The 17381-nt window shown below is 34.2% G+C and overlaps 1 protein-coding gene across 1 annotated transcript; it reads right to left on the bottom strand.

Annotated features, from left to right (window-relative positions):
- Positions 1-12555: 12555 nt before the first annotated feature.
- Positions 12556-14297, bottom strand: LOC143569732 (LOB domain-containing protein 11-like). Its single transcript, XM_077055572.1, has 2 exons — positions 13931-14297; positions 12556-13701 (listed from the first exon to the last, which is right to left on the bottom strand). The coding sequence occupies exons 1-2, from the start codon at positions 14138-14140 to the stop codon at positions 13357-13359; spliced, it is 555 nt and encodes a 184-aa protein (XP_076911687.1). The 5' UTR covers positions 14141-14297; the 3' UTR covers positions 12556-13356.
- Between the last annotated feature and the right edge of the window lie 3084 nt (positions 14298-17381).

The raw sequence follows: 17381 nt of genomic DNA, 5'->3' as shown, positions 1-17381 counted from the left end.
CAGCTCAATCATAACAGCAGGTACACATACACACCAAATATTATCATACATATTACACATACCAGTATCTAGTATATATGTCCCACAAATATAATAACATATGGACTTAACCTGATGTCGGTTAACGTTTAAATATGTTTCATAACCCTTGTCACCAACTGACATATAGATCTTTCTCAACAAAGATTAATGTTTAATATGCTTGATTTCAATATCCTTCTGCATGTCAGCATAACCGATACATGCTCACCGTGAGCACCAAACGATTACGTACCATGGAGTTATAATATCCGAGTCTATTTGTATATCCGGCATACATGGTATACCACCTACGAACGAACAACCAACTATGCTATAATGATTCCAACACCTCTTTGTGTATGGGTAATCATTCTATTCGAGTATACATGGGTATAGGCATCTAACGGATGTAAGGATAGCATAGGGAGTTGCAAGGTTCAAGGTAATCGCGCAACCCATGTTGCCTTCAAATATTATCAATTACTATTATGGGAAACTCTATCACTTGCTCAGTCAATGTCCTCAGGCGTTCTAGGTTCGCTAAAATCGGTAATTCTCGATCTGGAGGTGGTATGTCTCATATGTTTGAGAGTGAGATATACACATATATATTTCTATATATTATTTTTATCTGCTCATTTATTATTATTATTATTTTTTATTTTATTTTATTTTATTTTATTTTATTTATTTATTTATTTATTTTTTTACCTTAATGGAATAAGAATGGGTTCAGGTACAGGTCCGTCCGTACGTGAGGGTCGGCGGTTCGGGTGAACATAGGGGGTTATTAAGATATACGGTACCGGTATTGGTAGGGTAAGGGATTTATTAATTTTGGTTGGGAGTGACGGTTACTAGATATTTCTGGTTAATGTCAAACGGGAGATCTAATTTGGTACTATCATAACTATGGCCCGATAAGTCAGACTTATCATCAACCGATGCTCTAGAAATTTCAGCATCCTCGGTACTTTTATTATTTCATCCCCCGGTTCCTTATCCGGGTCCTATTTCTCAATACATGTACCCACAAGATATGTACATATATATATATATATACACACATTAGCATGCATAAATAATATTATATACTTTACACATATGTTGTCATTTTTACCTATTAATGTACCCAGTGACTTCCCCTGAATTCCCTCGTGCAGACAAGTCTGTTATTATGTTCCGGACCATAATAACTCACTTGTCCGACCGAGTTCATCCCGATACTCGTCACCATATATTATTAGTTGATATTCAGTTTAAATAATACTTGAGCCTCCGGTTATATTTTAGGTATCTTTTAAAGACATCCTAAATCTTTATAACCAATGGCTCTGATACCAACTTCTGTAACACCCCGCAACCGCAGCGGAAACGTAACCGGGGCGCCACAGACACCTCTGGTATCAACCACATTGTTTATAAAGAAAACTGAATACATTAATATACTTCAAATTACATTATCTCATATTTCATTACCGTCTAGGTGATACACACATCATACAATACGATACATAATTCTATTTAATATAATGTATCGTAACATCCCGCACGCAAATCTTACACACATCAAGCACTTAGAACGTAAGCAATCACTTCATCTCAATCGTACCTGAAAAGCATGTGAGAAAACGGGTCAACTACGAATAGTTGGTGAGTTTCACAATTCGAGTAAACCATGATAAATCAATATCATAATATAATATTATCGATGTAATTATGCCGAGCCCACAAGTAAAACCTCTGACTATCCACATACAACCCCGTGGCATACTCCGCCCACGAACCTGCCCCAAACCGCTATGCCTAACATTACATAGCAAATTAAATAACAACAAAATAGACATGTGCAACTGGCTGGGAAACATCAGCAAATCCATGCCGGACCAGTTGGGTTTGTCAGACCAATAGTACTATTCACACTCTACCGGCTTTTAGCTAATCACTCGTGTTGCGGGGCCTTACAATGTTAGCAACTCAGACAATCACTATCTTAGTACATTTCCGTACGATTCCCGTACAATAAAATATATATAAATACACGCAAATCCATGCGTTCAGTATGTACTTAAACATTTTAATAGTAACATGCTTTCCGCCTTGAGAAAATATTTAAAAACAATTCAGAAAAAGGGGCTCGTGAAACTCACCTTAGCACATGCAAGCAGGTAACAACAGTCATTATCAGTTAACACGTCCAATCTGTAATATGATCCCTACGATCGTTATTATACAATTATTGTTTATATAATCTTTAACCGTATCATTCGGTCACTCAGGGAACACCGTTACCCCAGTAATATAACCATTCTGGGAGCAGTGTTAACCCAAAAATAGGTTTCTTGACTCAGATTGTGATGTCGTATAATGTCCGATAGTCAAAATCACTATCGGCCCGTTTTCCCCGTTTTGCGTGCCTAGCACAGTTGTCCGTTTTTACGTTTCGAAAATGAGTATGGTCACACACGACTCGAAAATAGTTGTTGACTGATAAACTGATTAAGGTTATTAAAACAGAACAGGGTTTCGATGTCCCGATTAGCTACGGGATCCGTATCCGTTTTTAACGTACCGGAAACTATTAATCCTTATAAAAATTACCCAAATCATCCGAATTATTTTCGGATGGTTCGTTTTTACTCGATTTAATAAATAATATGGAAACAGCTTATTTTTAGGGTTTTCGTATACCAGTCAGCTCGTCTATCCGAACTTTGCTGGTTTACGCGTTTTATATTATAAAAGTTCACTTTTATTCCAAATAAATATCCGTTCATCCTCGGATCTTGAGATTTTGCACAAATAACATTTTGACAGTTTAGAATTTTATAAAAATATTTCCAAAATTTATTTTGTACTTAATATTTATTTATCCATTTTTAAAACTCATTTAAACACTAAATATGCCGTAAATACCAAACGACACCCGAAAAATCCCAAATTTTCCAGGATGGCCCCTGCCATACCATAAGTTCCCTGTAAAAATTTACAGATCCAGACTCACTTTCAAATACTCTTTTTTATGCCAAAACCGAGCTAAAAACTCTAGAACTCGTTTATCCAGAAATCATACTTAGGGTTTTCCAAATGACCCGAAATTTTGTGTGTGACCTTTACATGACCTAAAAAGCTTATATGAAATTTTTCAGAATTTTTTCAAGGTCTTTAACTATTTTTCACAATTTTTAGCCAAAATCTAGCATTAAATTCACCAAATATTCTATATTTATCCAAAAATTACCAAAAATTCACAGAAGTCATATTTCATATGTTTATCATCCCTGCAAAATTTCGTGATCCAGCTCAAATTTCATCACAATCTGTCCAAACACATATACAAATTTATAAACCGAAATACCTTGCTCTTTCCGCTTTTACACGCCTAAATCTCGATTTTTCCGCCTTAGCTACAAACTAAACACAGAACCTACAGCCAATATACCACAATACCAAGCAAGTTACACTCACCATCAAGCCTTTTACATCATAGTTTCGGTTATTGTTTAAAACTAAAGTTTAAACCGTAAAAATTCGTTTTTGTTTCGTTTGACTCCTTTCTTGGACCAAGATCCCTTGTATAACCCGTATACATCACTTGATCATGCAAGAATCGGTTTTCATCTCGGGTTTTCACCCTTTTTTTTCACTTGAAACCTCATTTTCTTGCAAATAAACTCAAGAAATGAAGATGAGAACGTAAATAACTCGATTTTTACCTTGCTTTGTCTTCAAAATCCTTGGATTTCTAGAGAGATGATGGAGGTTTCTTTGGTTATTTACTTGAGAAGATGGGAAATGAAATTATGGTGGAAATATCCACCTTATGGCAGATTTTGGGGGGGTGGGGTGGGGCCCACCTCCTTCATTCTCATCCACATATTAAGATTTCCAGATGTGGATAACGTTTTGGATAAACTCGGTTCGGTTCGTTTTTCGTTTAGACGCTTAATTCGGCTTTTAAAAATGCATTTCATTTAAACCGGTTTAATACATTTAAAAGTTTAAACCATAACCCTTGTTTACTTAAAACACCTTAATAATATTATTTGCGTATCTTTTTCGGCTTGAATGATGGTATCTTGCTCGGTTTGGTATTCATATTTCGTTTAACATACCGACGTATCGTTAAATCGAAATTCTTTTTCTGTGCCGTACTTTACTTATCCCGAAGCATTAATGCTTCGTAAAATCACTAAATATTATAGATATCGTCTATAATTGAACCCTCGATTCGTTCGGGTTTCAATAACTATCGATCGATTAATCGCATATTCAATACGATGAATTATATATTCACGTACAATCAATACAGTGAACCATGTATTCTCGTATAATTACTATGGTAATTCATGTACCCGACATTAAATATAACGTAACTATTGTCTACCGGTTAGGGTATACCTGGTTTCGTCGGAATCGTTACAGTATCAGAGAAGATGGCTGCTCTCGATGCATTAATTTAAAGTATGATTCAGATCTGAGATGGTGTTCTTTGTGTTCATCGGGTTTTGGTTTGGTTTGATCAGATGTAGTTCAAATTTATGTATTATTGATTGAATTGAGGGTTGATTAACGTTTATTGATGAAATCCAAAGTCTCATGTGGATTTTGGAGGTTAATTATGATGAATTGAAGGATCCACCATTGATGGTGACGTTACTATTTGATTTATTTGGTGATGAATCAGTAGTTGTTAAGTTAAACTGATGATAGATTCGTAATCGTGATGAAAATCCGAGTGTTCGAGTTGATTTTCATAGTTAATTATGGTGTTTTGATTATTTCACCATTGATAAAGCGTGTATTTACAGTATTTTCCGGCGTTGTAACTGTGTTTTCTAGCTATACACGTTTTTCGGTGAGCAGTTGCAGAGCCAACAACCCGTTCGCTATGTTACTGTATCCATTCGTTACGTAATTTTAACGAACGGAGGTCATTTGTTAATTTAAGAAGGTCATTCGTTATGAAGTTTAACGAATGTGTTAAAATTATGGGTATAACGAATAGAGACTCATTCGCTATCAGATCAAACGGATGTGGGCTCATTCATTATTGGATCATGCGAATGTGGATTTCTTAACGTATGAGGTCATTCGTGTAACCGTTATAACGAATGAGAATGATTATTTAGAACAAATGCGGGTTCATTCGTTATTGGATCAGACGAATGTGATCTTTAACATATGGGACCTCATTCGTACAACTGTTATAACGAATGATGAGGTTAATTTATAATGAATGAGGGTTGTTAACGTATGTGGACACTATTCTAACGTATTTAGACACTATTTTGACAAATGGTGATTAAGTTAACATATTCATTCGTCATGTGTTAAGGTAAAAAAAAAAGTATTTTAGAAACATTTTCTTAAACGAATTTTTTCTGGGATATTCCTAATGTATTGGGTACTCTTCTCTCAAATTTTGGTGACATATTTTTCACCTGACTTTTTACTCGTTTATACTGGACGGGAGAGACCACGTGTAATTTGGAGAGGAGTTTGTTGGTGTATTTTGAAGATTGTTCAAGACATTGCTGAATTTGTCAAGAAAAGGGGGATATAAAACTTTCATATGAGTTAATTGGCTTGTATCATCCTACGTTTGTAAGGGTTTCTTGAAAAATTACTGCAAATCGGGTGGTAATCATGATTGCAAAGCTACGTTTGACTGAGTTCAAGATTGAAATTGTTCTTTGATTGCTGATTGGTTTGTTCGAGATTGAAACCTTACTATGTGGGATACGAGTGTCTGTCTGTTTACTTCTTCCTAAGGGATTTTTATTTTGACTATGTTGGCTACGAGTGTTAGGCGGATTACTTCTGTTGAGGGTGACAATTCTCGAACGGGTTGATCTTACTGAGGAATATACGAGTCTTTTCATTGGATTGAAGAATTTGATCATTCAGGGTTTAGTAATAGAGGTTGGAACTCTGAATCATATGCCCAAACATTAGTGCATCTTTGCGAATGGGATGCAAAAGAGCTTCAAAGAGTATATTTGGGATACACGTTATCAAGAGAGAGAAAACCGAAGTAAAATATGTTGAATGATTGGGTTGTTCATGAAGATGTGTGACGAGGTTAAACTTAAAGATATGTTTTTTTACTGGTGCTGATAGATAGTTGATGACTTGCTGCTGATTGTTGAAAGATTGAACCATATCATATGTCAGTGGATGATCGGGATGATCTCCAAGAGTTGCTCACTTTGAGGGGGAGATCTAATACGAGAAGCTACAAGTTATTGGTTTTGTTGAAAAGATTTATTGATTTGTCTGTCTGCACAAGCACGAGAATCATCAGTCAAGGGGGAGTTTGATAATGTATTAATTGGCATTTATTGTGACTGATGATTTGCAGTAAAAAGAGTTCAAGGTTGAAGCATTCGATAGCTGTGGAAAAGGGGAAGTCTGCTAGCTCATGATTTTGGTGTCCATACCCGATCGAATAAGTTATAGATAGACTAGTCTTTATGTTTAATGTAATATGGTCATTCTCTATGGATTGTATAGCGAATGGGTCCATTCGTTATAGACTAGGCTATTCGTTAAGTTAAGAGCCCAATCGTTATGAAGAGATAACGAATGGATGCTCACTTGTTAAGTTAATACTAGCCCATTCTCTAAGGATTGTATATCGAATGAAGGCCCATTCGTTATGTAATATAACGAATGATGGCTTATCTGTTAAGGTATTACCATTCGTTATGGAGGCATAACGAATGGTGTCTCATTTGCTACGACAATATAACGAATGAGGCTAACTTAACGAATGAGAGCTGATGGCCTATATATAGGCAGCTCATGTTCAAAATTTAGTAGAGATCCGAGCCTAAATTTTTATGTGTAGTTACCATGCCGGATTCTCTCTAGATCTAAATTATTCACCATAATGTACTTATTCCATCATTAACATAATTAATAGTATTTAACGTATTCGTCTCGTGTTTATTCATATTGATGTATCGTGTTAGCGGCTAGATCTTGGCTCGTAAGTGTTTCAACAATACAAAAAATCCAGAAGATGTTATATATATGACCCCATAAGAGGTCAATGTCTCAAAAAAGCCTAATACAAAAACCCCAGAAGAGTTTATTTTGTCAAATAAGTGAGGAGTACGATTATAGAAATTGAAGTTGACTCAATAGTTTCAAAAAGAACACCGATATTATTATATATAATAAATTATAAGTTTAGCGACATTGGACAAAGATTGGGCCACTTGGCATGCTATGGTTGGACTAAATACTTTTTACTGTTTTTCATTTTTTTTGGTTTATATTGATAATTAAACGGCTATTCAAGTCCTCTCAGCATCTGGGACCATCAGGTTTTACCGGCATGTTTGTCTTAATTCGGGTACCGTAATGAACGTAACTAAAACCGACCAAATTTGCGTCAACTCACCACCGTAACGCCCCCGACATGCACTCCCGCCACTTTGCCCCAAATAGGTACTATGTCTAACACCACATAGAAAAATGTAACAAGTTTAAATAACAATGTGCAATTGGGTTGACATGTTCCGGTATACCCCACCAGCCCTGTCAGTTGGGTTTGTCAAGCCAACAGTACTATCCACAAGTCACCGGCACGAAGTTAATTAATTGTGTTTGTGGGGACTTTCAAGTGTTAGTACTTAGATAATTCACATCATAACAAATTTTCAAGTGCATAAGTATGTGTAAACATGCTTTCCACCCCAAGAGTTCATAAAACAGTTTAGAAAGTGGGCTCGTGAAACTCACTTTATTGTGGTATTGATCGGTTACACGTGTAGTATGTATAATGCCTCGACTATAGCTCGTATACTATAATCGTATAGTACGGTTAACACTAGTATAGTCTTTAAACTAAATCGGGATGTATATCTAGTCTGGGTATGACTGTTACGCCCAGAACATGTCAGTAATCTTAGATTGTGACGTACGTTATGAAATGTTCAAAACCAGACTTGGCTCAGTTTCACCGTTTTCCGTGCCTGGCCAAGTTGATCGTTTACGCGTTTCGGAAATAGGTAAGATCACACAAACTTAAGTAAACATATTGTTTGATAAAATGATTTTATTTATAAAATAAATTTAAGGTTTCGGTATCTGTATTGGTTGCAGGGCTCGTTTCCGTTTTCATACGGGTTTGATTATACAACACATGTACATTCCACCCGAACTGTCCAGAAATATCATAAAAGGTTTGTTTTTATCAAATTAATTCAAAACTATGATATTTGATCACTTTTGACGTTTTGACATACCAGTCAGTTCGTTAAACATAATGCTGCCGGTTTTGTCAAAACATATATAATTTAAATCTTTAAATTATCATAAATATTTATACAAATATATATAAATTATGAGACTTTTTTTACAAACAAATTAAAATATGTAGAATTTTATAAAAATATTTTCAGAATTTTTACACTTAGCTATTTATTTATAGTAATTCATTTTATGTGTTATAATTAACCGATAAATAACTTGTTTATATCAAACGATTCCTGAAAAATCTGATAATTGTTCTGAGTGATAAAAATACCATAAAATAACCTCTGTAAAATTTCCAGAACCTACTCCTTTGGCCAAAATACCTTTTTGTGCTTTTTTCGGCTGTTAAAACCCGACTAAACACAAATGCACAAGCTGTATTTAAACATCTTCAAATGATTCCAACTTCTACCATTGATCTTACCATAAAATTTTTGAGTTCTAAACCAAATTTCATAATTTTTCAATATGTTTAACTATTTTTCATAATAAAACGCAAATAAACGGTAATAAATTCGCCAAATATTCCCCGTTTATCGAAGCATTACAAAATTTGAACAGGGACTCATTTATATTAACCCTAATGTTCCTATAGAGTTTCATATACCAAAAACAAGAACATCACAATGAAGCACAAACAGCCCCTAAACGAGTAAGTCGGTAATACCTTGTCGGTTTTTCGATCGGTTAAGCTCTCTGTTCAAATTTTTGGGTTCTTGGTTACCTATAAAAAGTATCTACAGATCAAATACAAAAAAATCAAGCATAAATCCTTCATAATAAAACCTTATTACTTAGGGTTCCGTTTAGGGTTTCAAACCGAACTTAACCGTAAAAACACGATTTAAACCTCCTAATCCGTGTTTTTGGCCAAAAAAGTATTCGGTTTTTATTTTTAACCATGTGTAGAATCAAAATATGTTTTTGTACCAGCTTGAAGGTTCTTACATGATTAAATATGGTTTTTACTAATCAATCTCTAATCCATGGATTAAAACATGTTAAAAACTCATTTAAAACATGTTATTACCTTAGTTCTTGGCTGGTTTGGTAGAGAAAAAATATGGAGCAGGGATAAAATATTGGAAAGATGGAATTGTGGGACTTTGGGAATACTTAACAATGAAGAAAAGGTTTGGGAATCCCCCTTTGTTCCGATTGGAACTTAGGGGGTGGGTCCCTTACCTTTGTTTCCTTCTTTTATATTTGCGTGCAATTATGATAAATTTCGAGTCCATTTTAGGTGCGGGTTCGGTTTTTTTTGGCAAGATAAATAGCTCAGGTGTGATAAACAACGCGAAAATGAATGTTATTCAGCCAATTTTTGTAAAACAAGAAAAATGTACTGACTCATTGTAAAAATCCAAAATATTTTCACGGGTTGCTTAAAACATCATATTTAAGTGTTCCATAAGTCTTTTTCGGCTTAACTGATGATGCAATGCTTGTTTTGGTATTAACGATCGCGTTTAAGTTCATAGCGTATAGTTAACGAAACCTTTTTCGTTTAAATGGTTTTATACGAATTGAGGTCTTAATATTAACATGTTAGTCACTATAATCTATATATCACTCATATATGACCCACCCCTCAGTATATATGAGGGTCATAATCAGTATCGGTCGGTTACTCGTTTAATCGTTACGAATTAACCGATTTATCGTTTACTCGCTACATAGTGAATAAGGTATACCTCGTTTTGTTACGAATGTCACACATTATGCTCAACCCGTGAATCAAATGCGAGCTTGCTATAAATGTGGTGACCCTAGCCATTTTCGCAACATGTGTCCACGACTAAAAAATGTGAACTCGCTTCAGCTTACTCCAACTGTGTTGTACCAAGTCCAAGTGTATCAAACCCATAAAGCTTACAAGCCACAAGTTCCACAATTGTTGGCTAACCAAGCTCAAGTCCAGCCACATCCAGCCATTCTGGCTCTTGCACCACAAGATGGTCAAACTGTTCAAGCCGCTCAAGCTCCTCAAGATGCTCGTGGGCGTGCTTTCATGATTAATGCCAACAAAGCTCAGCAAAGTGGTGAGGTGGTGAACAGTTTATTCCTACCATCAAGAAAGCTACAATCATAGTTCATTTATGTATCAACATAGAACGACACAATATTTTCTACCATCAAGAAAGCTACAACGTTTTCAAATCATGGTGAACGTTCAACAATACATGATATCGGTCAAGAATGTTACAAGAAGCAAGTAAGTCGTAGATGTTGAAGAAGGATAGGACGACTCCATGATGACAACATAACTTACAAGAATTCGAATAAAAGAAGACAACATCAAATTCCAAGTTCTACATATTGAAAGACGTGTATTGGTTTAAGGGGGAGTATTAGTTTATTATCTAGGTCCTGAGGTACCGATTAACATAATCATGAAGTATTTTTTATTGTGTATAATAAACGGTAATATGTCTAGGGGTGTTATAAATGATTATAAATGCAGACATTATGTACTATCATTACGTCCTCATGATGACAATATTGTTTCACCTCTACCACATAGTATATATACATGTGTATGTTCCTTTGTATTTACATATGAACAGAATATCATTCACTATCCATTCTCTCTAGTTTATAACAATACGAACGTAAAGACTGATGAGCTTATAAATATCGCTATTTGATGAGATAATTAGGACAGGTAACTAAACCATGTATATTGGTTATGTATCCAAATAAACCATAATAACCAATGCAAAGTTTGTAAAGCATAAACATGCATTATTACTTATAATTAATGACGTATATGTACATCAATATCAGAAGGCAATGGTATCATCGACATAAATATCCGAAAGATTTCCATTGATTATAGTCAATCCCAACGGGTATCTGCATACAAAATACCAATGCAGCATCACCAACGTGTGTATGCTGTTGGGAATGACTATCGGTTTATCACAACAATTAATAGTCAATTTCTAGATTAACCAAGAATAGTTTTATAAATCACATCCCACTAATATTAACTAATAAACTATCTACTATAGTATATATAACGAGGGAAATGTGGGCAAATTAAGATGATGGATTTTAAAGGATTTACAAATTTTTAAGCACATGTTACTACCTAAAATGGGGACAAAATGGTCATTCTAACATTAAATATCTTGTATATTTCATTTTCTCCAAAATAGTTACAAGATTACCCCTTTAACTTTAATAATATTTTGCAAATATAAGAAATAGTTATAACTTTGGTCATTTATCTTTTAACTATCTACTAATCATAATTTCATTTCCAACCTAAATACACCACGATTTTTAAACGGTTATAACTTTTTCATACGTTAGTATTATTTTTTAAAAGTTACACCATAAAAACGAGCATTTAATTCTCTTTAATTTGAGTATGATATTGTCATAGTTTCTTTTCAATTAAAAAAATAAAATTTTACATATAGTCTTTTACCGTCCGGTTTTAATGGTCTTAAATTAAAACATGAGCCAAGCTATTATTAACGGTTTTTGATCACCGAAAATTGAAACTAAACCATTGAAAATTACCCAACAAAATCAAACCATTAACAATGGTTAGGTTCTGTTTCGTTTATCTTTGATATTAAAATAAGTTTAAAATAATAACTATGAATCTACCTATACCAATAAATGGTTTCACAATTACAAACGAAACGACGAACACCCATAAATCTATAATGTAATTACCAAGGTCCATGTTCCCGCTGCATAGCCCGGACACCCGTCTAGTATATTATTAATTAGGTATCATTTTATAAAAGTTTTATTATTAAATGAATTGGGCCGAAAAGATACACAATGGTTGGTCCAAAATCCAAATAACTATATGGATTGGATCGGACTTGAGTTGTTGGGTTTAACCATGTGTTGGGGTGTTTGGGGCCAGATCCACTTTGGATGTTATTGGGCTGCATCCAGTAGAGGTGTAAAATAAAACATGTTTGGAACCGTTTAACCGAAAACCGAACCGAGCCGGTTTGTTGCTAAACCTGGTCTCTACCAAACCGGTTCCCAAATCAAACCAAAACGCCGGTTTGAATAGCGATTTGGGTATTTTACAATCAAACCGGTTTAAAACCGGCCCGAACCGGTCCGGATCAGTGTGGCTACTTCTATGTTTACGTTTCTAAACCGAACCGGTTTGACCCAAACCAGTTTGAGTATGCAAAAACCAAACCAGTTCGGTTTGTAAAAAAAACGGTTTTGTACACCTTTAGCATTCAACTTATTATTTGGCCTCATTTGCCTTAGGTATGTATGGGTTGAAACACTAACTAGTCGCCCCGAGTCCACATATACATTGTCTGAAGTCTGAACTGGGCCGTTAGCTTGTGTGTCTTCTCGACTTCACTACTAGAAGTTTCCGCTTTCAGTCATACACATTTGACCTTCATCATATGGTACACATGCCGTCCTCTAATTGCTACTCACCCTTTTTGGTTTTATCAATGTTAGAATTACTCAGATATTTTAAAGTTTAAGTTGGACAAATATGTGGATAACATGGCCCGGAGGTTTTAGTTGTAGAGAGTTTTTAGACATCGATCGAATAGTCTGTAAAAGGGGGAAGCCATCAAACCATCAACATTGATCAATAAATTTTGATGACCAAAAAGGTTGATTTAGATTTAATAGAAGGTCACATCATACTAACATCACTAGAACCATTTTATACAAAACTTGGTTTAACACATTTAGTTTGATATTCATTTAAATAATTAAATGTTTTGCAATGAGATTTATCAAAGAAAAATAAAAAGGCTACTATATGATAATTAGACAAAACAATTAAGAAAAACTGAAAATACAAATTAATTTTAGAGAAGATAGATGTGAATTCGATTGTTCTTTTGAATATGCTAATAAAACAAGATTTTAGGTATTCGGTTTACAAGTTCATGTGCATGTTGTTTGTGTTATAAGAAACACATGTCACATAGTATCAACTTAGTTTCCTCTCTTGAGTTTCGAAAACTAAGTGATAACTTTATTCCTAACATCTGATATTCTAAGCTTTGCTCGTTTCTAACCATTTTAAGAGATTCGATACGAAAATAGCATAATTTATGCCCAAATAGCATCCCATAACGACTCTTGATCATCATCATGAAAGACACAAGGGTTACTACTCTCAAAACTATCTTCTGAACCATGTTTAAATTCATCAAAAAATTGTTCGGGCGATGTTAGTGAAGATCGACACGTTTCAGTAGAAACAAAGGCCGCTTGTTGGCATTTCATATTGAGTATCTCGGCTTTAGCTTTGGCTAGTTGTGCTTGAAGTTCAATCACTTGGTTTTGAAGCCGAAAAATGGTTCCTACAGTTCCATAAATCGGGTCTATGATTCTTGCATTAGCCTCGTATACTATGCTACTAACTGCATCCGGTCTTTCGAATTCTTGTAATTCCTGAAATTTTTAACACAAGTCAAATACTTGGTCTCATATAGACATATATGCACAATGTAATATGTTATGATACAAACACTAATCTTTGGATAACTGAATCGATTGAAAGTTCATTTTAAGCTAATAACTGAATCAAATCATACCCGCCTTATATTTTTAATTGACAAGAAAATGGAAATTACTAGTTTTAAAAATTAATTATGTTGCTAGCACAAACACAATTAATTACCTGTAATAACTTAATTATGTTGCTAGCACCGAAAACCCGATGAGCCATGGTGAACTTAAGCGGTTCGGTAGGTGGAAAATGAGGTGCCAAAATGCATTTATCTACACATCTTCTTCTCAATATCTTACAAGCACCACAAGGAGTCACTACAACCACATCAGTAGCGTGGGGTGGTGGGTTTGAACCATTAGTATAATAGTGGCTAGCCATGTTGATGTGGTGTGTAGCTAGATGGTAAGAGTAAGAGAGAACTTCACTTGATAGAATTTGATTATACTGGGGATATATGGGCTTATTTAAATGTATATATAGACCATGAATAAAGTTGGATATTTGGAAAAGTAAGCGGAGGTAGAGAAAATGAAATAGAATATAAAAAGAAATAAATATAAATTCAACTATTCATCGCTCAAACTAATGGGAAATTAGGACTTAGCATTGATGGTGACGTTCGAAACTTAAAACATCTTGGATTAGTATTCGGGTATGTTAGCTTGAATGATGTTAACATAATTTTTTTTCGCATAGTATCAAGTACCGGAACTAGTACCAAAACGGGTATTGTCGGGACCAATTTGGTACCAACTTTTTTTCGTTTTGGAATCGGTACGGTAACTGTAATTTACCAAATTTTACTTGGAGTACCATACCGAAACGGTACCCATTTTTCTTAAAATTCAGTGGTATGGTCATCCCTAGTTATAGGGATGAGCGGATACTGGTACCCGTGGCCGTAGGTCCGATCGATATCATTTTTTCCAAATTCTTGGTACTTGTACTGGTACCGAAATGTTTGGTTCAGTATCAGTACCAAAAACTCAAACATTGGTACCAATTCGATACCAACACTCGTTCGGTATCGATACCCGTTTTACTCATCCCTATTAGATAAAACATAAATCTCTATTATCCGAACTATGCCTAAACATATATTTTCTTCTATCGTATTTTGAATTTGTTATAGTTGTCAAAAACTAATTAAAAAGTATATAAAAGTTAGACAAAAATGTATTTGAAAATCTCAATAATGAGTATCTTTTTACAAACTAAGGTAACCAATCGAATAATTTTATACTAGTAAAGTATGAGACTGAAATGAACATATATGAAGAATGCTTGACTAGTCTAATTACTATCTAATTGGCATCACATGTGGGGCATTGGCAAGTTTGCATTATGAGTGTATTTATGAAAATGGATAATCGTTGACTGGTCTGGCTGAAAGTTGGTGGCCGATTGGTGGGGGTGAGTTATTATACGATGCCAGAGTTGCCAAGTGTCCAACAATTCTATCTACCTTATGTTGACATGATAATGATACGTTCCACAAAAGAAGAAAATAACTCTTCAGTTTGAACTTTGAATATTGGGTTTGAAACTTGAAAGTGTTTAATATTAGAATTTTACTTTAAATAATTCAACTTTGAAATTTGGTTTTTAGTGTAATGAGTTAGGTTTGAGACCAATTTCCATTTCCTTTTCTTAATATAGAAATGTGGACTTCGAGTGAAGCATAACTCACATAGGTAGTGTTTGGTATATGAAAATGATACGCGAAATGAAATAGATCATTGTGAGGAAATAAAAATGTGAGTATTTGATTGGTCAATGAAATTGAATCAACGATCACACAATAAATTATATTTCATCAAAACTATTTATTCTCAACGCTTTTAAAAAACCAATTCAACGAGTATCTTAATCTTGTATCAAGCATCTTCAAACAGAAATTTCATGGGCATTATTAAATAGAGATTATTAATTGAAGACCGGTCAATATGCTTGGTTTTAAGAATTTGACTAAACTAATTGCTAATCACATCATATATAAACTGTACCAAAGCGCATACCATTAGTCCAGTGACACCAAGGTGTTGAAATAATGTCGCTCCCAAGTGATAGTGTTCAAGTATCATTGTGGCTTATTGATGAAGATTTATAAGTAGGTTTGTGTACAAGTTTTCCGTTGTTGGTTTATGCATTCTCTAATATTTTATGTTTAAATCTAGCTTCCGTTGATTTTATGTCTTATTAATACTGTTAATTGTGTCATATCAGACATAAGATACGTTTTACTTTATTATATTGGTTAGTGGGGTATTGATAGTGTCGTACGAGCTAACTAGGTTCTCATGGTAAAGAAAAACTCGTAGATGCTTCAACATTATTTGAACTTGAAAGTGAAAACTAGCTTCACCGTCCATTTATTAAGTTGCATGTGCAATCCTTGAATGAGTCTTGTTGCTAAATTCTAAAGACCAATATCTTAAATGCTAAAAGTATAGACTAAGAGTGCTACCTAATAGTTTTAATTAAGTTTACATAACCTACATGTTTAAAATTAAATGTTTGATGTATGATGGATGCTATTACTTTTACAAAACTTAATTGGTTACCATTATTTGTGCATTAGACTATCGAATCAGTGCTTCACGTTAGAAGGTTTCATGGTAGTCCTCCCTCTCACATTCCCGACTTAATTCATAGACCATAGAGACAAACTTCTCACTGTCTCTCCCTCACTATTATCCCCCGTCAATTTGTCTTCCACACAAGTTAAAGGATGAAAGGACCTCTACGGATGTCCCATTAAAGATTATCTCATTTGTTGGAGGTATTTTATTTGTATATATACAAGAATTTGCTAGCAACTAACTTATAAAGAAACGCGTGTTTACAAATAACAAAACATGATGCATAAAGTACGAGTTTTTATGCACATGCACATTCAAGTCTGCATAGAAGTAAAACCAAAATCCAAATGTTATCAAAGTAGGTATTCCAACTCAATTTGTGTTTTCAGAAAGTCAAAATATCAAGTCAAATACTTGAAATTTTGATATTAATGAGGTTCTGTTGAAGGAAATTTGAAAATGTTATATTTATGAGAAATTGACATTTAATAAAATACATCCAAACAAGTCTTTACCTTGTTTTTAAAATCTTCAAATTATAGAGTGACAAAGATCCCGTTACTATTAGATTAGGGTTTATTAATAAGAGGCTACATATCCACTAGATTCGTTAGGGATTTTTTATGATGTTTACGTATTATAACTAAATATTCAATGATGCCCAATCTAGTATTTACCATTATCTTACACCCAGTTCGTGAATATGATAGCTTAATATACCAGTGACAATTTCGAAGAATGCTAAATTTAGTTAAAAACCATTTAGACCTTTTTATTAGGTTTTGATTTGATGTGTTTGGTACAAATTTGAGAGAACCCTCAAGCCTAAACTACACGATTCACCATGTTGATAAATCAAATGAAGAAAATTAATCGAAAAATAAAAGAATCGCAGGATTAAATTGAAAAAATGAAGATGAAAAGACAACGATGACCCCCTACAACTTAACTGAGTTGAATCCAAATAGTCTCTCAACTGATAATGTGAAGAAGATTTTCTGAGTACAACTTGCAAACATACCTATTTGCTAGGGGTT

This window comes from Bidens hawaiensis, unplaced genomic scaffold (genome assembly GCF_021521415.1).
Source record: "Bidens hawaiensis isolate Kalapana, Puna unplaced genomic scaffold, B.hawaiensis_p1.1 tig00024639_1, whole genome shotgun sequence".
Lineage (NCBI taxonomy): Eukaryota > Viridiplantae > Streptophyta > Magnoliopsida > Asterales > Asteraceae > Bidens > Bidens hawaiensis.
Note: the sequence above shows the minus strand (reverse complement) of the source record. Positions and strands in the feature narration are given on the sequence as shown.

Coding starts and splice junctions, on each gene's coding strand:
- LOC143569732 (XM_077055572.1), bottom strand. CDS start 14,140: ATGGCTAGCCACTATTATACTAATGGTTCAAACCCACCACCCCACGCT. Junction 13,702..13,930: donor ACATAATTAAGTTATTACAG/GTAATTAATTGT, acceptor TAAAAATTTCAG/GAATTACAAGAATTCGAAAG.